The sequence below is a fragment of the Saccostrea cucullata genome, unplaced genomic scaffold, assembly GCF_032062105.1.
Source record: "Saccostrea cucullata isolate Sc308-1 unplaced genomic scaffold, CSIRO_AGI_Scuc_v1 ctg2445, whole genome shotgun sequence".
NCBI classification, from domain to species: Eukaryota; Metazoa; Mollusca; class Bivalvia; order Ostreida; family Ostreidae; genus Saccostrea; species Saccostrea cuccullata.
Window position 1 is genome coordinate 60,261 of NW_026938514.1, and position 24,040 is coordinate 84,300.

Genomic DNA, 24,040 nt, shown 5'->3' on the forward strand with positions numbered 1-24,040 from the left:
AGGCTAAAACTGTATTTGGAGTAGCATTTTAAAAGTACTTCAAAGAAATTTCATTTTTAAATACCACGGCAATGCCGTTGATCAAAATTAAAAACCAGAAAACAGAATTATGTATCTTATAGTTTACTTCTGTGCCAAGGAATACTGAAATCAAACTAAAACTGTATTGGGAATAGCATTTTGAAAGTATTTCACAGAAATTTCTATTTTTAATAAAAAGCCAACACCATTCATAGAAATCAAAAACTGATACAGTGGACCTTCAGATATCCGGACGCCAGATATCCGGATGCTTCAGTATCCGGACGATTTTTCATCGGAACGAAATTTTAAAATGTTATTCTGTCTTGTTTAACTGTCGATTCAGATATCAGGATGCTTCACATATCCGGACAAATTGACTGAGAACCAAAGCGTCCGGAAAAATGAGGGTCCACTGTATATCAGTATATACAAATTATTTATCTACTTGTGTGCCAAGTACTATTGTAATCGTACCAAAACTGTAAGAGGAGTAGCATTTGAAAAAAAAAATGTTTACAGATAGTAAGACAGACGAACAGACGAACAGATGACTGACACCTAAAGGGGGCTGGGTGGTTGTGGCCATTTTTAGACTATTTTGATCTCCATTTGAAGAAGAGCTCCATATAAAGATAAAATGAAATGATCAAATTTTAAAGCTAAAATTTATTTTTTCCTTGCCAAATAATAGTTGACAGCCAAAGATATCATATCCCAAACTTTAAGTTAAATCTGGTGATTAATTATAAAAGAAAATAGAGCTAAAAAGATGAAAGGAAAGAGGCACTTAGACCTGAAACAATGACAACACTGATGGATGGAATGATGTCCTTTTCTATTCTCTATGGTAATTTTATTGAAATCGGACTTCAGATTTAAGGTCTCTTTGGTTCGTATCAATTTTAAGAAACAAAAGCATCATCTCTGATTTTGTATAAAATATTATCCGATTTACAGAAAAAAAATCTATTCGTATTAATTTTCAGATAAACAAGTCTTTACATGTACATATAAACAATTTGATGCATTAAATACTAATAAAAACTTATTTGTTACTGATCTTCAGCAAACAGGAAGCGAATTATGCAAGCGAAAAAGCACATGCTAAATATATTGACTATAATAAAACATTTTTCTTTCACTGAATACAGGAAGTTTTATCAATAAACAATAAAATATCATGTTCTCAGCGATTTAAGAGCCCTATGCAGAGAAAATTAAGACTTTTAGTTAACAACCGAATATGAGCAAAATACTAGGTAGGTTCTTTGATTATACATGTATCTGATTGCTTTTCTCTCGATATGTTTTTTGTCCCCCGCTTGAAAAGTGGGGGATATTAATTTGGGTCTGACCGTCCGTCCGTCTTTCTGTCTGTCTGTAACGCTTTCGTTTCCACACGATATCTCGAGAACCCTTTGAGCTTTTGCAATGAAATTTATCATAGCTTCCCATGGACTTCCCATGGACATGGAATCCTATTGATTTTGAGGTCAAAAGGTCAAAGGTCAAGGTCACAAATAAGCAAATTCTGTGTGTTATAACACTTTCGTTTCCACATGATATCTCTAGGACCATTTGAGCTATTGCAATGAAATTTTATATAACAACTCCCTGTGGCCTAATGAAGACCCCTATTGATTTTGAGGTCAAAAGGTCAAAGATCAAGGTCGTAAATTTAACATTTTGTCTGTATGTAACACTATCATTTCCGGGCGATATTTCAAGAAGATTTTGAGCTTATGCAGTGTAATTTTATACCAAAACTCCCTAGGACCTCTCTCACCCCTCTCAAAGTGCCCCGTCCCGTTTGTTTTATTAGTATTTATAGTATAACATGTCGCTATTTTTAGCACAGGGGCATGAGGAGAGTTATTGTGTATAAAACAGGTTCTCGGCGGACTTTATGTTCTTATTACATCTATTAGAACTGTTTAATAAAGGCTAAATAAATCAAACAACATGAATTGTGTAAAATTTTGACAATACCGAACATGAATATATACTAGTCTCGTTTACCCCAGACTCTCGCTCTCGAGACTTTGCTCGAGCGAGATTTCTCGCTCGAGCAAAGTCTCGAGAGCGAGAGTCTGGGGTAAACGAGACTAGAATATATACTTGTATGTGACTTCACTTCTGCATATACTTCACTTCAAGAAAAGCGAGTCCGTGGTCTAGTGGTATGTTTTCCGCTTCCCATGTGAGAGGTCCCGAGTTCAAGTCCCGGACGTACCACTTTTTTTTTAGAAATATTTTTTTTTTACTAAATAATAGTACTGTAGATTCATAATTATACGCGAGGAATTAATTTCCGTGTTTTTTGGCGAGAAGCATCACGCGCAAAATTTTATTACTCGCTTTTATTTTTATGGCGTTCAAATCCATATAAATTCTGTAAATCAACCATCCATTCGCGAAATATCATTCACGCTATTTGACGTTAAAGAGCCAGTTCGCGATCAAAAGTACTCGCGAAAAATAAGGAGTCTTCAGTATTCAGCACGCGAAATGAAAAATTTACGAGGTCTGGCTTATACAAACTCAAAAAATCATCATTACAGTGTGATAAATATTCCATATAAAAGAATCTTCTATACACATAATAAAGAATAAGCAATTAAATCTTTATACCCATAATGGTATATTTTATTTGCTTCAGTAAACATGCATGTATACATTTAATAATTCTACAAATTCAGTGAGGGGGATCCGACTCTCCCCGCCTCCCCCCGAACTGCGCATGTTTTACTTTTTCCTTAAGCGGGAGACACAAAGAACTGCGAACGATAGCATTGTTCTTCCGCCTACCTCCAAGTCAATTTTCAAAAGTTAACATATTCGAAGAATTTTTAACATTGTTTATAGACAATCATATGGATTTTCATAAAACATTACTTATTTGGGAAAACAAAGAGAGAAAACTCTAAACTTTTGGTAAAACTAGTGTTTCTCACTATAGAAATCAACGGAAAACGGAAAATATTTTTAAAACATCTTTCCCCCCTGTGTCACAAAAATTCCTTTTTACAGGAAATATGGAATGTTATTTCACAAATTCATACCAAAGCTTTTTGTGTGACACGGGGGGAACATATGTTTATTGACAAAAAACGATAAAAATGCTTATATTCTATCAATTTCAAGGCGATATACAACTGAAACATTATATTTTATTGATATATTTATGTTTCATTTATTTGCCTAAAACATAAGAAAAGATATAAGGAACATTTAATCATATCCAAGACTATTTCAAAATATGGTGATGATTGAAACTCCAATTTCAAAGGAAAATATCGCCTACCTCCCTTTTTTCAAGAGCTGGAATTATGGATAGTTTACTGTTTAGCGTTGGTATTAAGTCAATTTATCAATTATCATTGTTCTTTGTATTTAACAAAGAATTTATGGCCAATTTGCTATTTATATTGAATTAAATGGTTCCAAAATGTAGGCGGGAATCGAGCGTGCGTATTTCTTCTCTAAATTACTTAGTAGCTTGTTCATAATGAAGATAGGAACTATGAGTTGGCACGTAAACGTCCAGTCAAAATGAGAGTATTAATGCCAATTAATTAAGAACTGAATGTTGGTCAAGAAAATACACTTTTTAAATCAATTTTAAAAGCTGAACTAATCATATAAAAGATGTACAAAACTATGCTTTATAAGTAATACAATTGACAAAGGATTGTCATGTTTCACTTTCAAAAACTAAAAAAAAAAAATCGAAATAGATATTTTGCGCCTTCGTAGATTGCACATTTCTAAAATAAACATTTTACAGTTAACCTAACTTATTGATAACAGCAATACTTATCCTCTAACCATATATAACCATACAGAACAAATATAACCATAAAGAAATATTTTAGCGGGGTGGGTTTTTGGCTTACTTAAGCGGTTTTAAAGAAGTCTATTAAAATTGCATCTTTGTGTTTAAGTGCTAAACGAAAAGTTAACTTTCATTTGTATGTTCTTTAACAAAGTCTTTCATCTGGTATTAGTTTTACTCAAAACGTAGGAAGAAATGTGCTAAAACTCCTCTAAAAGATAAACGTTTTTCCTTTGAAAACGTCACTGAACTGTGTGTGCGCCATAGAGCACCTTTGTCGACATTTGAACTCTCTTGAATTCTTCATAGTTTGAAATTTATAAAATACTAGATTCGCATTTTGTTTTATTATACTTTGTGTTATTTCCATCTAGATGTCACAGCAAATTGCAATACAAAAGCAAATCTATGAAATCCAAATGAAATTTGCATTCATTTTATGGAACGTAATGTAAAAACTTACTTCAATGATTAAAGTATTTCATTGTAGTCACTTGGTATTTGAAATGAATTAATTTTTTCTTCATAAAATTAATTTACCCCCCCCCCCCACACCCACATTTGAAAATGCCAATGAAAATTATAATAATTTCAAATTTGATTTTAAAATTGAAGTAAATAATGAATAAATGAAACATTCAAATTATTGTACCCGAAAAAGAATCGTCACTGGATTAAACAACTATATATATTTCTATTCTAGTTTATTCTTGTAACTTATTACATGTACTGCACTGTATATTCTCAGAAACACTAAGCTGTTCTAAAAAAAAGCCAAGATAATCTCATACATGTCTTTTAACCTCATCCATTCAAATAACATATATAAAAAAAATAATTGCTGTGTAATGCTTCAAAGTTTGACCTCTCTACATATCTTTTGTAGTGAAATTACTCATTGTGTGTGTAAATCTGATTTTATCTGATACAGCTTTTACATATATCGACATTTGCAGTCGTAAGATGTAATATAAGATAATGATCTGCATTCAGAGTTAAACATCCTTAATAATAATACAAATCAGGAGTTTAAATTTGTTTCTCATATTAAATAAAGACATGCTTTGATAGTGTTATTATTTATTAATATGTATGTTTAATATATATGTACTTAAGTTTCAGAATATGTGTTACTAATTATTATTTATAACTAATATGTACTTCATATAGAATGTGTGAAATGTTACGGCGGTATATCATGTTGTAAAAGCTGCATTCCGAAAAATGGTAAAAAAGAGATAAAACATAAATAAATAGATCTTATTCAATATCTTATATATTTCTTTTCCCTTTTATCGAAATAATGCAAGTTTCTTTCGATTTAAATTATATATTTTTTTGTGTTGTTTCCTTATGGATAATTTTTAAATCTATTCTTATTTGATGGCTTTCTGTAGAAAAACGTTTGAAGTCTCAAGACAACAGTTTATTATTGTCTGACGTACACGAATGTTCTGGTGGGTATTATTAATGATAAAGGAGTATTTTAAGCGTAGTAAAATAATGCTATTACTGAGACTTTATTTTAATATACACTGTATGTATAATCGGGAAAATCGTGGACAAGTTGTCTAGCTTGAAATTTTCACTATTCTCTAGTACATATATTATGAATATGCAGAGAAAATTTCAAATAGTTATATGCATAAATAAACAAATTGTGAATTTTTATGTTATGTATTATATCACCCTACGGCGCATGTATGATAATGTCAAAGTGTCTAAAACAGCGTCACGTTTCATCTGTGCTAAAAATAAAATTGAATTCAATTGATTCACATACTTGAGTCTCCATAAACAGTTGAGAGACCAATCTGGCACACACATCCGACCTTCTGACGATTTATTAGCAAGTTACGGACAGTATTCTCACTATCATTCAACAAATAGAGAATCTTGTATCAAAAGTCGACAGTGACAGGGTCTTCTGTTATTACAGTTTGTTCCGTATGTTTTGTACTACCAGGGGACTCGATTAAAATACTTCGCTTAGAAAACTCCAATTTCATTTTTATACTAAAGATCTGGTGATATTTTTTATATTTTATTTCTTCTGTATTTATATAAAGTCTCTAAAGGTGTAATTACAACATCCTAATCAAACGGAACTGCTCTCCGGTGCGCCATAACGTCATCAAACCTCGCCATTTTTTGTGTATTGTATTTACCACTTTCCCATTTGCTCGGGAAAACTGCCAAAAATTAACCTTAATTATGTCTTGCAAATTTTTAAAAGACGACAAAAATTAAATGATTAAGGAATCGAATAAGAATAATTTTCATCCCAATATTATGTATTTAAATCTTTTACTTATACTAATGTATGCTAATACTTATGTATTCTCTAATATAACCTTGTTTATTTTACCGTGCGACAAAGGACCGTACTCTGTGCACATTCAAGCATAATAATCTTCATTTCTCTCTATATACTATGTGGCAACGCACTTTGAAAAAATTACGCACTTTGAAAAATTTTTTCAAAGTGCGTTAAAATTGGGACAAAATCAACGCACTTTGAAAAAATTTTTCAAAGTGCGTAAAATTTGGGACCAACTCAACGCACTTTGAAAAAAATTTTCAAAGTGCGTTAAGAGTCTACATCAATATATTTTACCATGGAGACACTTAATTAACGCACTTTGAAAAAAGAATCATATCTTAGTCATGGAAAGATTTTATTTGTTATTTATCTTTCAAAAAACTAAGCCTAACCCTAACTTCAAAAATGAATTGATTTACTCCCGTCGAAAAGAGGAGAAGACGGGTATAAGATCCCTCAGTCCAAATCTTTATCTTTCCAATACATAGGTGTCGGTAACAAACGGGGGAGGGGAGCAATAAACCTAAAATGGGTACGCTGTATTTTCAATGCTTATACAATGTATATATCTTTCCAAAATAAGTGGGGGGGGGGTTAGCCCCCCATTCCCTCCCCTGGCCCTTCGCCCAGTCTCGATGTCTATGCTATACTCAAAGCATTCATATAATTATGTATTTACCTAACTGGTATGACGTTGAAAACTTTCAATAATAAATGAGTTAATTAAAGCAGATGAAAACTAGAAATTTTAAAATTTAGTAAAACGTATGAGAGAGAAAGAATTTTCACAGTTTGAACAATCAAATTGGCCCCTTTTTATTATGATAAATGCTAAGTTGCTCGTAGCTGTCCTGTGTTAGTGCCCCCTATACACCTTTACATCTACTTGTCAAAGACTAGAATTAAAAAAGGGGGAAACGAATTAATGAACTTAAACAATCGTCACTCTTTTTTTCAAGACCCTTTAATTTTCCCTTTTATTCTATCAAAACCTTAAATATTTAAAAGTCAATATCTCAGGTCCAACAGTGACTTTATCATAAAAAAGTTATCAAACCAGGATCTGTTATTTATCATACCGGTTATTTGAAGGAATATTGATCAATCTTAACATTTTTTTCAAAGTGTGTTAATATGGTTGATATTAACGGACTTTGAAAAAAAAAAAAAATTTTTCAAAGTGCGTTAGCTTGGTCCCAAATTTTAATGCACTTTGACTAGAATCTTTAAAAATTATTTATTTATTTATTTATTTATTTGTGCTAGAATATTGAGAAAAACTGTTTTTAAAATTGCAAAATACTTTGGAATTATTTTATTATAACTGTATAAAATTGGCAAAGTAATTTTGAAATACTCGTACTTTTACTGTAACAGTAAAACTTGTTTAGTACAAACACGGATATTGTGAGTTCATGGATACAACAAAGTTATCTTGGATCCCCAGCAATGTAAATGTAATGAATTCCTCATATGGATAAAACAAATTATGGTTACAGCAAAGAATTTTCATGGGTCCCATTGACTTTACTATTTATCCAAGTTTTACGTTATAAGTTAAAACTAAAAACTGCAACTTATTATTAGACCTTTCTGAGAACTTCAAACAACCTTAAAGAACATTAAGAAGTTATAAACATTATCATGATAAAATGAAAATTGTTGCACAAAAAGATTGAATTTTCAAGCTTCATTTTGAGACTCTGAATTAAATTATAAATTAAAGAGTTATCCTTCCTGTCTGAGGATCCAAGTTTCTTAACAGATTTTTAATAAGTCTTTAAAATTATAAATTGATTCAAACAAAAGCAGTTTTAGATTATAGGATAAACCAGTTTGTTTGAACTGTGTTCATTGTTTTATTAAGTAAAATTTAAAAATATTTTACAAGGTAAATGATTTGTTTGTCCTATATTTAAGGATATTAGATGAACTTCAGAGGAATAAATGTTTATAAAAGTCCAGCGCCCACTGATGCTGGAGTGTGGAGTTCATGTTGTAGAAAAGACATGAAACAGAAGTAAGAATATGTCGACATCAGTCATCTATGAATGAAGATGGAGATCAAGTCTCTATCCTAAATTTTCTGAGGAAAATGGTGTTGTCTAGATCATCCAATGAATGGCAATGATCACTCCATTGGCAGACTACCAGGTAATCTTTGGTTTTGTCAATACTTTGTGCCTGAAAAAAAATTAATGATAAAACATTTTAATTCATCATAAAGATTTCAGTGCATAAAAAATACTTTTAAATTTGTGCAAAATGAAATTTGAAGATACATTAAAAATTCAGATCATGCTCATCATATTAACATGAATTGTTTACTTATTAAAAATACACATACTTGGTTAATTCTCATTTTCAGGTTCCAAGCTGAAGTATACGTAGGAAGAGTAAAATCTTTTTCATTCCTATAAACACTTACTAGCCAGAAGAATGTCCTGATTGTTTTGTCCAACATAAGATCAATTTCAATCTGACACATTATTCTGATAAACTGAGTGAACGGTCTTCTTCATGCAGGCATGTCTTTGTTACAATATCTCGAATCTGCGTGGTCATCATAACTTCGCACTCTTGTGAATTATGTAACCTATAAAAACATCATTTTGTAAGTAATAAAAGTATAATCAAATATTCTATGCTTCAGTCATTGTTACATTTTTTCATCAATGTTTATTCTTTCAAATGGTGAAATTGTGCATTATTAAAGGTGCTTTGACACAGATTTGAAGTTAATATTTCCTCGAATATCCTGTAAAATATCATGACTATCACTCATACCGGTATACATGTATTGCAATAGCATTTCACACAAAAATATTACAAGAGGCACATGGGCCACACCGCTTACATGAAAAGCTTTGACCATGCAGTTCTTTACAAGATCCACCCCTTGTTATACCTTTTGTGACCCCAACATACCCCAGGGGTCATAATTTGGACAATTTAAAATCTACACTACCCCACAAGGATTTCGCATAAGTTTCAGCTTTGCTTGCCCAGTAATTCCCTAGAAGAAATTTTTAATAGAATTTTCTAAATATATACTGAGTATTTCAATGTAAAAGTTGGGTTCCCTATTGTGGCCCCACCCTACCCCCAGGGGTCATAATTTGAACAATTTAGAATCTACTCTACCCGAGGATGCTTCCACATAAATTTCAGCTTTTCTGTCCCAGTGGTTCATGGGAAGAAGATTAAGGATAATGAGAGAAAAATATACACTTGAAAGATTAGAGGGAAAATTGTAACATGTAGACATCAGGTGCTCAGAGCGTGAAAAATTCATTCTCAATACATGTATAGTGGACCTTCAGATATCCGGACGCCAGATAACTGGATGCTTCAGTATCCAGGCGATTTTTCATCGTAACAAAATTTTTTAACGTTTAATAATTTGTCTTATTTAGCAGATAATTCAGATATGCGGACGCTTCACATATCCAGACAAATTAACTAGAAACCAAAGCGGTCGGATAAATGAGGCTCTACTGTATTTAAAAGAGACAGGATATTTTGAATATTTTGAATTTTGTAGTAGACTTAGAACTTTTGTTATGCATAATATTTGCTTAGCCAAAGATTTCTGGTCTGCTTCTCTCTTTATACTGCAGTGTCTAAATCAAGCTTAATATTGCTGAAAGAAGAGAAATTGTCATAAAAGTGTATAACAGGACATGATTTTCATAATAAACTAGAGTGTTCCAAGGAACAAATGTGTCACTTGCATTTAGCTTCTTTATTAAGATGTATCTAAATATAAGAGTGGTCAGCTACTTTTATGCAACTGGCATATGACACTTTAATATCAATTTGATCAATACTATTAAGCCAAAAAAGCTACCTACCTACCCTCCTTGAAAAATGTGTGTCAAAGTACATCAAACAAAAATATTTTAATCATGGCCTACGGTTTTTCAACACAATTACTTAGATGATAATCTTCTAGGAATTAAGGAAACAGAAATTTTCAAATTATGTTCACATTTTAAGCAGTACAGGACTTTACAGAAAAAACGATGCTTGTGAGGCTATGTGCAGCTTGAAAATAGTGTTCACTTGCCCTCTCCCAACTCAGGATTAGGTTGGTAGGTAGGTGAGAAAATTATTCTCAGAAAATTTAATTATAAATTTTATTAATTTATTCTCCAGAATACCCCCGAAAAAAAATTGATTCCTGGAGATTAAAAAAAAGTTATAGGTAATTTTAGCCAGTTGGTTGGGACAGGGCAAACAAACATTTTTTTGAAAGATGGCCTGACCAAGAATTTGAACTCTGAGTATGTGCTTGACAGTATTAATTGAAATTTCTCTCTGGTGTTACATGTATATAAATTTTATTTCAAAGTCTGTACTCAGATGATATCTACCTTATGTCTGGTTCTGCTAATTAATTCATCAATATACATGCAAGTACATAAATGACAATTAGAACTCAATGACAATCCTGTTTAATTGACAAAGACTTGATAAAAAAAAAAAATACATGATTTGCATATATTTCAATATTATAAAGTTTTGAAAAATAATACTTAAATGTGTTATCTATTGAAAATTCTGTTTTGATGCCCCCAGGGTGTTGATACTACACATAAATGTAAAAATAAAAATGCACTTTAGATCTCTAGCTTGTTATGTATCTGCCAAATGCATGTACATGAAATATAATGAATTGAAAATGAAAGTAGAAATAAAATTTAAAACTTTAGTTACTATGATAATCAGCAGTAATTTTCTTTTTTGGTATTATTTCACCTATTTGTTTAACCATCTTCTTGCTCTATTATTATCATAGAAATACCCTTTACATTTTTCACACATGGGCTTACATACAGACCGTGACAGAGCACTATAACACTAACCAAATAGCTGAAATCGTTGTATCTAATGTCATCAATATCACGCGTTTTGAAACATATAAACTTTTAGCATTTGTAGACACTTCTTTGTTGTGTGTGTATATTAGCTAGTAAAACAACAACAGCGCAAAAAATACCATAGAATTAATAAACAACTTACGTTTTTAAACACTGGCGAGCTTGCATCATCATGTCAACATCCATTATCTACAAGTTGTACTTCGTTAGATTCGGACTATTTTCTCAAAGTTTATAATTAAACTTGTTAATTGCTGTTAAAATTTATTTAAATTCAAAGTGAATGTTATATTATCAATGAAAGCAATTCAAATGAATTCCTTTAATTTTTAAAGATTTTTCGGAAATTTATTTTGCAAAGAACGACTACTCCCTTCGAAGACTGGTTCCCGGCCCCGTAATTTAGACGCTAATGGACGAGTTTACCATGTTAAATCCCCGTAGACTTTGAATTTGCCGCCGTATGTTTACACTGGTTGACCTCGAGGGTTCGGATAAATGCAGGAAGTTTGGAAAAAAATCAATCTACCAATCGGACTTCAATCTACCAATCGGACATAGGTTGAAGTCCAAGGTATTTATTTATTTTCAGATATTTTGAAAAAGTAGTGACGTTCCGGTCATGGGACAGACTATAGTTAGGAATTGTAAAAATTAAAATTGGTAAAAAAAAATTCAGTTGAAACTGTGTCCATCCCCGTTTAAAGAGCTCGGGTTTCTTTATGCATAAAACGGCCCTGTAGATATACCACTTTATATTTAATTTTAAACATCAACATCAATTAGATACTGAGTACTTTCATTTCCTATTTCAATTTTTTTTTCTTTTTAACTCGAGGTCTTGGACCACATGCTTTATGGGATTGCAATGTTCTTGAATTTTAATTTAAGGTCAGTCGAGACGTTCCTCCCCCTGCGAGACGATCATGAATAATTCATGAATTTCCTTGAATTTTTTATGAATTTCATTCATGAAATGTTCATGAAATGTTCATGAAGATCCTATGAACTTATAATTGGACATTTTCAAATCATGAATTTTTATTCATGAAAGAAAATTGATGAATATTCATGAATATTTTTTTCATGAATAATTCATGTAGAGTCATATTCATGAAGATTCATCATTTCAAGAATTTCCAATAATAAATTCAGTGGATCTTCATGAGCTGTTCATGAATAATTTGATGAATTTTTTCAGGAATGGTTATGAATGCATGAATTTCATGAACCATTAGCATTCATGAATATTCTTGCTTATTTGTAAACGAAAAATGCAATATTATTATTCATGTTTATTCATGAAAATGCATGAAGTCATGCTAAAAACAGTAACAGTAGATGTTTTATAATACATCATTTTGAAAGATTTCACAGAATTGTTGTTTGTTTTCCATGGCAACAAAATCTTTGTTAAAAAAATTAAAATAGACAACTCTGACATATTAAACTATAGTTAATGAATAATGTAGTTCATTCCTGGTAAAAGTATGAAAATTTTCAATTCAAACGCAACTCTTTGCAAAATGTTTAACCTTACTTGGTCAAGAGGAGAGGGGGTCCTTCCTCAGCATGTTTCAAAGTGTGTTTTAATACCAAAAATTGAACAGTTTTTAATTCCAGTCTAGGAGAAAAGTTTGTTCAGCACCAGGGTAACAGCTTTAAGGGCTTTCAAGCATTTCGAGCAGTGATGGTCAATTCAAAAATCCATGTGGAATTTTCAGAATTTCATCATTTGGATCCTTTGATTGAATATCATTCATATTTTCATTTCTTTTTTTTCTTTTTCAAGAGCTCAGATTTTTTTTGGCAGCCGGAGTTTCTTGTCTTCTGCTAATCAACATTTGTGAAGTGCTTCTGTTTTTCCTTCAAGAAGAAAAATTTCTGAAAATACCAATGACTGTGAAACTTAAGACTTTTTTTGCATTTTCTTGCATTTTAGTTTCATTAATTTTGCATCAGAGGCACTTCCAAATTAAACATTCTGAGTGGAATTTAAGCCATAATTTTCTTGGACCGCCATTTTGTAGATCAATCAGGCCTATGAATGTTTTGAGTCTCAGTCTATAATTAATGTATGATATAATGGTTGGATCCCAACTCAAAGCAAAGTTAGACAAAACTTTCATTAAAAAACGACATATTAATTTATTTTACAAATAGACAGTAACATTTACAGACAGATTTCTGATTCAGTGATTGCCTCCATTTTTGTCACTCACCAGTTATGAAGTAGATCGATCCTAGACATAGTCTTAATTCCTTCGTCATATTCTGTTATTTTCATAAAAAGTTGACAAAGATCAGTGATTATGCAAATTATAGACCTTCCACTCTACAAATACCCACTTCCAACGTCTCGCACGTTTCAAGTTTGCGCCTATTCAAAAATGTACGGTAGAGCCGAGAAATACGTTAGTTTCGAATTTCCAAGATTTCTGTTTTAAAAAATATAACAAACACTTTCTGAATAATTTTTCACTGAAAATACAATTTTTTATATCAAAATAAATTTTATCAATGAAGAATTCGAATTTTTTACGTCATCAATTATACATGTATTGCATTTTAGTTTCGTATGCATGGCGGCCCCGTTTAACAATCTCTCGTTCTCAGACTGAATATTCTGAGCTGTGAAGACGCACAGGAGAATTTTTAGTTGTTGATAAATATATAAAAACGTTTTTTACGAAGCTCATAAAGTTTTTTTTCCCAGAATATTTCATCTTCCAACAACTTGTTTAAAGTTTGATGTTAAAGAAAATTCGGTTGAACAAAGTTGTGTGATGAGAAAGACATTATTTAAAGGACATTATGATGAATATAACTGTTTAATTTAAATTATGAAGGGACACATAAGTAATCAATTTGAAAAAAAATGCTGTTAATGATGATGCAGTGTTTGTTTTTAATATTGTACAGTTGGTGAAAGAATGTTATTAAATATAAATTATAGCAGGGGCTTGTTCAACAATTGCATCTGCATGCAAAAGTTGTATTATAAGAGTAATGAGTGTTTTCTGTCAATCGTTTTTGTCAATTATTTTAGTCTTCATGAAAATTCATGAACATTCATATAACACCTTGAACTCATTTTTTCTGTCTTTAAAATGAAAATTACCAATATTCATATATATTCATCATTTGTTCATGAACTACATTTTATGAATATATTCATGAATAAAGTTCATGAACCATCTTTATGAACCAGTCATGAACCATTCATGAACACATCATGAATGTTCATGAACGATTCATAAAAGTTCCTGAAATTATGAATTTCACCTTATGAAAAAAATACCCTCTGGTATCTTGACAAATGCCTGGAAAGGTACCTCAATTTTTGTGAGTTAACATGCTTCAATGACAAAATCTATATATTATAAGGAACGTATCGTTTGTCCTTAAACAGGTACATGTATATTTGAGTACTTTTAGAGATAAAAGTAATATGAGCACATCCTCTAATCTAAAAACTTGCAATTCGCAGAAACAGTTCTATCATTTATTAATTGCTTTTTAGATCAGAGGTTGCGCTCAATATTAAATATTGTAAAATTGCATAAAAACATGGCAGTTTTGTAGTCTTTTTCATAATATAGTCAAATTGACGCGTTTAGTAACGTCATGATGCATTGACTAGCCAGAAAATTAAGTAATTTTTGATAGACATGCAATCACCAAAGGACTAAATGTTACTTAATGCATTGTTAACAAAAATTAAGCAGTTTCATTTTCAAAAATTCCTAGGGTCAACAAAGGGCAAAAGTGAACCTTGTTCTTTAATAATCGTTAAAATAAAAACAAATTAATAATTATAACCTAATCTGGCCCTATTTCCTCACCCCCTCAATCCCCTAAAATAAGTCGAGAATATGCTTAGTTGAATTGGTTGAGATGTAAAGTGGTTATTGAAAAGAAATAAAAAATGTCTAAAATTTACAGAGGGACGGACAGACTAGGCGGACGCTGAACAAATTATAATGAGGAAAAAACCCAACTGATGCTTTAGCTCAAGCAAAATAAACACAGATGCATGAGATGTAATTAAGAAGTAAACTTCCTGTTTCCGTCAATATCTACATATAAAATTCATGCAGAAGGAGTTTTAGGAAGAGTTTTTTTTATATTAACATGTAATATAAAATGACCAATACACAAGGTACGTTTTCAAATTATCTAATATATGATATTATTTTCAGTATAATAAGAATTGATATAAACGTAAGTTAAAAAATTGCATGCAAAGACGGAACCAGGACTCGTTTTACAGAAGAACTTATGACTAAAGACCAACATTTAGTTCTGTTTAAAACTTCCTTATTTATACTTTACGTTATGTGTATATTTTATTGATAATGAATTCAATATTTTTCTACGAATGTAGGCAGGTAATCTTACACCACCAATTCTATACAGAATTATCAATTTTACAAAGATTTACAATCAATGAAGTTTTTGGTCTAAGTCGTACGTATTTTTGTTAAACATACCACTGGTGTAAAGGACATTCCTTTAATTTGATTTGAAAGTATCTGCGTGTTAACTCATAAAAATTATAAAGAATTCACGGAGATCTTAATATTGATTAATTTTATAAAATACGCATGAGAAGGCTGTTCGTAATGGTAGATAAAGCACTAAAAGCCAGCACTGTGATGATCTACATGTACGAGGGAGAAATTTTCCTTCTGAAAGCGTACTTACATAAATTAAACAATTTCCGTTCAAAATCTCAGTCATTTTCCGTGTTACTGTATGTTTAATTTTCTCAAACGTCAGATCACTTATGAAATTAAGATCGAATTGTTTAAGCATTTTCAGATCTCCTCACCATCTACAGACAGCAGGACCCCTTTGACAGTTATCTTCATTACCTGTTCAGATGGGTCCTTGATTCCCACAGAGAAGGGGTTGTTGTCATAGACATTGTTGTGCTTGTTCTAACATCAATACCCTCCTGTAGAAGTTTCGATCTGCTCTTTAATGTTTTGACACAGACTCTCCACAACTTTCTGTCTTTTTGAACACAAAGAATATCTGACACAATTTTATCAGTTCAACAGATTAGTCATAATCAGAAATACGGTTAACATTTGTTGCATTCACTTGCACTTCCTTGTCCTTGAAATATATAGGTTTGATTAACCCCATGACTTTACAGTTGAGTAATACCGGTCAAACACTCAGGCAAGACTGCTAAGATAATGAACCATTGCAAACATGCACGAGTGATAGACAGTTCAGGATAGGTAACAAGTGGACACGGTAATCACTGATCACTACTCACGGTGTTCTCACAAGTTAGATATCCAAGCAAATAGTTAAATAAGTTAGATAAATCCATCAAATTCACGAAAATCAAAAAGAAAAATATATATACAGAAGCGTAGAAAGCAAAGGAATAGTGTGGGAATTCAAATTCACTACAAAAGCACCTAAACTTCCAAAAATAAACCAAAACACACGGATCTTCGACAAAACACGTCCTCTCGGCTCAGTGTCATATGGCAAAACCTCAATTACTTAGAAAGTTATTTAAGCATCAATATCTAGTTTACACCATTTCTCAAATAGTCTGCTGTGCAGTTCCCTTAAAATTTTCTTCTTAAATAATTTAAGGAAAAGGAAATAAAGAAGAGACTTGATAGAACATTTACCGAAACCCAATATGTACAGTGAATCTGTGCTTAAGGATTTTTGAAATCCAGTACTGGAATTCAATTTGATATCGACTGTTCGAGATACTAAGAATATTTATAACTGAGAGATAGCTATAAAGAATTTCTACTGATCTAAAATTGGAAACAACAAAAAAAAAAATTCTTTTCTGATAATAAAAATATGCGCTTCTTTCGAGTGAAATACTTTCATTATTTTCTGAAGACGTCTCTATTGTTTATAGGCCTTGATACAATTCAAGATGAAAATGTTAAATAATGTTGCAGCTCGTGTATATTGATGGAATGATGTATCAATTATTATCATTATTTTAATTTTTATGAAAGGATATTACATTTTTGAACAATTTAAACAATATTCATGCATTTACTGACCTTCTATTTATGTCAGAAATGGGTAGTCTAATGGAGTTTAATTACTAACCAGAAATCTCTGTCGAGACTGTAGTTCTACTGTTTTGTACTTATAACAAAAGGATAGAAAATGACTGCTGGGACTGAAACTTTACGATAATAAATAGAATAATAACCCTTTTAAGGCAAGATTTAATGAAGACTACAACTGTAGAATAAGTTTTGTTATATCGTATAATATAAGTTGAAATAAGCTTCATTCCTTATAATTTAATTTAAGTGCAGACAACACATGGACAATGAGATAATTTCTCCCCAGAGTAAGGCTTCACAATGATTTAATTTCAAAAGTAACGTCAAGCGGAGTAATACGTTTTTGACGTAACTCATTGTGACGTAGACAAGTTATGTTATCCAAAATGGATAAAATGTTTTACCCAATCAAATGGCGTGTTACAAGTAAAATTAAATTATTAATTATTATCAGAATTTTCAATTTCAGTTGGCAACACCATTCATCAAAATAAAAAAAAAATAAATACAATTATGCATCTCAGTGCAGTCTTCTTGCATGTCACTTTATATTACAATTAGAATGAAACTGTATATAGGGTAGCATTTTGAAATTATTTCACAGAAATTTCTATTCTTAGTAACCACTGCAACACCGTTCATCCAAATCGAAAAGCGGTGAATAGAACTACAGAGTGTATGTATCTTTGTACAGTCTACTTCTGTGCCAAGGAACACTGAAATCATACAAAAACTGTATTGGAAATAGCATTTTTAGAGTATTTCACAAAAATTATATTTTTAATAAAAAAAAACTAACACCAATCATCGCATTCAAACACTGATAAAGAGAATGTTTTATCTCAGTGTAGTCTACTTGTATGATAAGAAATATTGAAATCAAACCGAAACTGTAGAGTAGTAAAGGATATTCACAGACAGACAGACAAACAACAGACAGACAGACAGCTAGACAGACGGACGGACGTCGGACACCGTAAGCTTACTATAGCATAAGCTCTTCTGGTATCTAACAAGTAGAGCTAAAAATAGAAAGGAAAGAGGCACCTGGATCTGAAACAATGCCAACACTGATTAATGATGAATTTTTTTATTCACTATGACAATTATATATAAATTGGACTTAAGATTTAAAATAGATCATTGAGTCGTATCAATTTTAAGAAGCAAAGGGCAACATCGTTCCGTTAAAATAAAATCCGATTTTATGGAAAGATAATATGTATTAGTTTTTTTTAGATAAACAAGTCTATACATGTATTTATAAGCAAGATGCTGCATTAAATACTAATAAAGACTTATTTGTAACTGATCCTCAGCAAACGGGAAGCGAAAAGCACATTGTAAATAGATACACTATTAGAAAACATGAACAAAAAAAAAAACCACTGGGTGCAGGAAGATTTATAAATAAACTGTAAAATTTCCTGTTCCCTGTGATTTAAGAGCTCTTTGCAGAGGAAATTATGACTTTTAGTCAACAACAGAATATGAGGAAAATAATAGGTAGGTTGTTTGATTATACATGTATCTGATTCCTTTTCTCTCTAAATGTTATATTCCCAATGAAGATTGAGAAATTATGATTTAGCATGTACATGTAAAAGTCGAGGCAAAATGAGAGAATTAATGTAATGAAACGTTATATAGAAATTACGAAAAGTTTTCAAGACCAAAAGTCCATTAAGCAATAAAAATTAGGAACAGATCGAGCAAACACGGACCTCAAAAACATCGGAAGTGGGAACAATTGCGATGTAAATTAAGAACTGGAGGTTGGCATTGAAAATACACTTTTAAAAGCAATTTGAAAAGCTGATCTTATTCATATAAAAGCTGTACTTATACGTAACATCAGTGACAGAGAATTTTCATGTTTTGCATTAAAAAACTAAAATAAAAAATCGAACCGAATATTATATACACATGAAAATTGCAATTTTCAAAAAAAAAAAAAAAAAAAAAAAAAAAAAAAAAAAAACTTATTAACGCTAAACTTATTGGTGACATCGTTTCTTATCCACTTGTCTTACTAACCATAAAACGAGAATTTTTAGCTGGAAAACTGATTTAAGCAGTTTTGAGGAAGTATGTTGAAACTTTTACTCGCTTACTTGTGTTTAAGTGCGAAGGGAAAAATTATAATCTGTATGTTGTTTAACAATGGCTTTCATCTTCTATTAGTTTTAGTCGGTTTCAAAAGTAGAAAACATGCGCTAAAACCTATCTTTAAAATTAACTTTTTTCTTTCAAGACGTCACTGAACTGTGTATGCGCCAAAAAAACCCACCAAAATTATTAGCATCCTTTTAAGCACCTTTGTCGGCATTTGAATACTAGTACTTTTTTATTATTCATAATTTGAAATTTATAAAATACCATAATTGCGATGGGGGTTTTACTTTATTGTACTTTATGTTTTTTTTTTAACTAAATAAGTACCGGTATATCCGAACATACAGGACGTATACTACGTTTAGCAAGGGGTGTATAGACTTTTGAAGCGAAAGAAACGGGGCAAAGATACATGCCTTTTCAATTTTCTCAAATTACGGATATTTACTGCCAGAAAACATGTGTCTACGGACGACAGCATTATCTATGGAGTATATGGATATCTATGGATCTACCTTACGTTTTAAAGTTTGATCAAACACTGCAGCGTTCCACAATTCCTAAACATTCCTCGTACAACATGTTGCATACACCCTTGGCACAACATTGATTTTTCTTCAATATCTTTAGTATAAATGCAAACTGTTTTATTTACAGACAATTTGTAAAACTTTTATATAGATTACATGTATTTAACGACAATACAAAAAGATAGAATATGTAAAAGCGAAGCTTCTCTCTCATATTTGATTATAAACACAATGTGTAGCGTCAATCTTGCTCTTGTTCTCGGAATGGTGTAAAGGATAAATAACAAAAATCAAACTTTTTTTCAGAAATCATCATTATTTCTCATCGATTTACATTTACATTGACAACAAGAATAATGTTTACGAAGTAGAGTGGGAGAATTTTATAAGATTTTGTCATAAATTTTAAAAAAAATTGTGCAAAATTTTGTATGGAATTATATAGAAGGCAAAATAAAATCTCAAATCTAAGCACCAACCAAAACCTACGATTTCTTTATATTTCAGGGATTTTTTTTTATATCAATACAAATCAAAATCAGTCAAAAAATATATATCAAACCGCCCATCCATTTTTTGTTTGTGGTAAGTACCCTTAAGGTGTTTGATCAAATAATACAGCGTAAAGTGTACTCATAGTTACCCATATACCGGTATTCATTAAATAATGCTTCATTCTGTAGATACATGGTTTTTTTTGCGAAAAATATTAAGTTGAGAAAATGGGAAAATATGGAATCCGGATAGGGCTATGCATTTTACTATCACGCCATCGAGCATCGACTAAAAAAGGTCGATGGCACAATAATGCGATGGTGCTATAACGATGAAGCAATGGTGCGATAGCGCGATGACGATAATGCGATGGCGCAATAATGCGATAACGATGGTGCAATAACACGATAGAGCGATAGTGAATATCGCTTCATCGTCAACGTACTATCATACCATTTTCATTTCACCATCGTGTCATCACTATCGAACCATGAAATCATCGCACTATTGTTTCATCGTGCTATCGCAACATCGTCATGGCAATTGTCGCACCATCGGATCGTCGTCATCGCACTGACGCAGCATCGCTTCATTTATCGCACCATCGCTTCATCGTCATCGCATTGTCGCTTCATCACAATATCGACCTAAACCGCGATGGTGCCATGATGCGATAGTAAACTGCGTGGCCCTATCCGGATTCCATAGAAAAACGTACTTTGATCCCTTTCTTCCGCTTCGAAATCCTACATCCCGTGCACAACATAGTATACACCCTTCATCTTGCGTCATACACGGTGTAAATAGCACAGCAAATTGCGATATAAAAAAAAAAATCCTGATGAATTTTTCATATTTTTTAGAACGTAATCTAAAGACTAATTTCAATGAAAGTATTTCATTTAATTCATTTGGTATTTGAACTGATTTTTTCTTTATCGTGAAAATAAAGTTAAAATCCTCACATAAATTTTCAAAATGCCTATCAAATTAATAATTTCAAAATACAAATTTTAGAATGATGAAGATTAAATTGAAGTAAATAAATAAATGAAACGTTCAAATAATTGTACCCGAATTAGAATCGTTACTAGATAAAACAATTATATATATTTCAATTCTAGTTAATTCTTGTAACTAATTACATCTACTGTACTGTATATTCTCAGAAAAACAATTTGAAAGCTGTTCTAAACAAAACCAGCCAATCTGAGATAACATCATATATACATGTACATCTCTTTGAACCTCATTCATTCAAATAAAATTAAAAAAAAATAATTATTGTTCAATGCTTCAACGTTTAACCTCTCTAAATATCTTTTGTAGTGAAATTACTTATTCTGTATGGAAATCTGATTTTATCTGATGCAACTATTACCCATATTTGCAGTGGTAAGACTTAAACTGGTTTTTCATATTACATGTATATAAAGACATACTTTGATTGCGTTGTTAAAATTTAATATTTAAGTTTATTATACATGCATTTTAGTTTAGGAAAATGTTTTACTAATAAATTATTTATATATTATATGTACTTCATATGTATAGAATGTGTGAAATGTAACAACAAGGATTCATGTTGTAAAAGCTGCATTCCCACAAAGGGTAAAGAAAAAGATAAAAATAATTGATTCTAATTCAATGCCAAATTCTATACCCATCAGTGAACATAATGCAAGTTTCTTCCGATTCAAATATTCTATTTTTGCCCATATTTATCGTTAGCATATTAAAAAAATATTCTTAATACCTATCTCTTTGTGTTCTGTAGAAAAAAAATTGGAGAGAGGCAGTAATTTATTAATCTCTGATATATACGAATGTTCTGTTGGGTATTATTAACGATATTGGAGTATTATTAGATGATAATTTGTTTTACCGAGACTTAATTGTTTGTATATATAATGCACGTGTGTGTTTCAGTCTGTGCTCCGAACAATTATGTTAACGATGAAGACTCAGGGTCTACTGATGATTTCACAGACGATTTTACAGACGATCGCGATGTACATGTAGAATGTCAAAAGTGCACTGCTTGTGATTCGAAATATGGTTTATGTAAAAATTAAACAAGGTCAATTAAACTATTTTTTGCGTGTTTATTGTTAGCATTCCAACATTTTAAAGTATGCATTGTGATAGATTATTATGTATCAAAACGGCAAAAGTAATATAAAAGGTATATCTAAAATTCTTATATTTTTCTTTTATCATTCAACAGAAAATAAAAATACTCCAAGCATAGACTCAATCAATATATATATACAAAATATCTATGCAAAAAAATTACAAAAAGAAATTTAAAATTGCATTTCACGGAGTACTTGGAAATACGATTTCTTTGATTTTGGAACATCAGTTTACATGAAACATAGCTGCAGAACTGTAGCGTTATGGTTTTAAATATCAGTCTTTGACTATAACGCCACAGTACTGCAGTTACACGAAACAATGACTTTATCAAGTAATTTTTAAGATGAGACTGTTTTGGATACCAGAAAAATAATTATGCTGCGTTCAACAGTGTGCTTAAATTTTTCACAATTGAATACAATTAAACATTAACATTAAAATGAGCATCAAATTACGCCTACATATTTTACAGTTTGTTGTAATAAACGTTAAACTAATACTGGCAATCCGTTTAAAAGGAGAATAATTTTATGCTCCTGTATTAAGAATACAATTTAATTGGGAGTTCGACATTAATTATATTATTAATTATTAATTACATTATAACCGTAGCGAAAGGCATATGGTTAAAAAGTTCTTTTGAATATTTTAGTGTGCTTTGAGAGATTCTTTTCACCTCAAACAAGTAGATGCACAGAAATGTCCAAAAAGGATTTTAGTTCTATTTTACCAGGTAAGTTTAACCTTGTCAAATGATAATATCCCTCATGAATTGAACTCTAAAAAATCATTATTTTTTTTATTTTTGGAATAAAAAATATAACATCATAGTAAAAACTAACATACATAACTTTCTCCTATTTTTTTTTTATAGATGACAAGCTAATAGTGACACAGATTTCGTCGACAGCATCCCCTTCGTTATTCACTGACGAGAAGAGTTCCAGAAATACACCACCTTCTAGCGAAAGTATGTTTTGCGCGTCATATATTATTTTACATTTTTATCGTCCTGATATAACAATACGAGGGCTGTTGAGAAATTATTGAGACAATTACTTCAAATCCAAAAAAGAGACAAATTCAGGGAAAATTCGTCAACATTCTATAAAGAACAAATGAAACAATGATACATGTACAAAATTTCTAATTAATACGATAATTAGATAATTTTCGGTGAAATTATAAACATTTGTATGTCGGAGCATCGGTGCCTCATTTTAATGTCACGTCATCCAGAGATGTTTTGCATGTGAAACGATCGGGTTTACTCTGCTTTCTTCGTTATCAAATATACCACTGAAACATCAAACTGTCTCTTCTCTCAAATGATCCTTTACAAATAAAATGGGTGCTGTTGCTACACTAGTGTAAAGAACAAGGTACAGTTTCGTCTTCATTGTTCCCTAAAATATCAATATTCTTAAATAGTTACGAAATAATCTTTAATATGAGTTGAATAGATGAATATAATAAAAATATATCATTAAAAATTGGCATAATGGAAGATCATTCTGTGATATAACGTCATTAATATAGCACATTTCTAAGTGTTCTGCCGAAAAGCCTCAAATTGACTCATTTAGATTCTGTGGTTATTATTATTAGGGTCTTCCGTCTCCAGCGGA

General features: G+C 31.1%; 1 protein-coding gene across 2 annotated transcripts; it reads left to right on the top strand.

Moving 5' to 3' along the window:
- The first annotated feature begins 1,228 nt into the window (after positions 1-1,228).
- LOC134250552 (uncharacterized) lies at positions 1,229-23,929 on the top strand. 2 transcript variants are annotated; one of them, XM_062732921.1, is made up of 6 exons: positions 1,229-1,283; positions 21,603-21,668; positions 21,828-21,884; positions 22,203-22,331; positions 23,065-23,145; positions 23,287-23,929. In XM_062732921.1, the coding sequence occupies exons 1-6, from the start codon at positions 1,268-1,270 to the stop codon at positions 23,460-23,462; spliced, it is 525 nt and encodes a 174-aa protein (XP_062588905.1). In that variant the 5' UTR covers positions 1,229-1,267; the 3' UTR covers positions 23,463-23,929. The 2 variants fall into 2 exon arrangements, with proteins under 2 accessions (XP_062588905.1, XP_062588904.1); XM_062732920.1 differs by lacking the exon at positions 1,229-1,283 and adding an exon at positions 18,512-18,639.
- Positions 23,930-24,040: the final 111 nt, after the last annotated feature.

What these genes read in the sequence shown, in the direction of transcription:
- LOC134250552 (XM_062732920.1), top strand. Translation starts at nt 18,600, where the DNA reads ATGACTTTTAGTCAACAACAGAATATGAGGAAAATAATAG. An exon ending in TATTACCCATATTTGCAGTG is followed by an intron (nt 21,669 to 21,827) that starts GTAAGACTTAAA and finishes TCATATGTATAG; the next exon opens with AATGTGTGAAATGTAACAAC. An exon ending in TTTTAGTTCTATTTTACCAG is followed by an intron (nt 23,146 to 23,286) that starts GTAAGTTTAACC and finishes TTTTTTTTATAG; the next exon opens with ATGACAAGCTAATAGTGACA.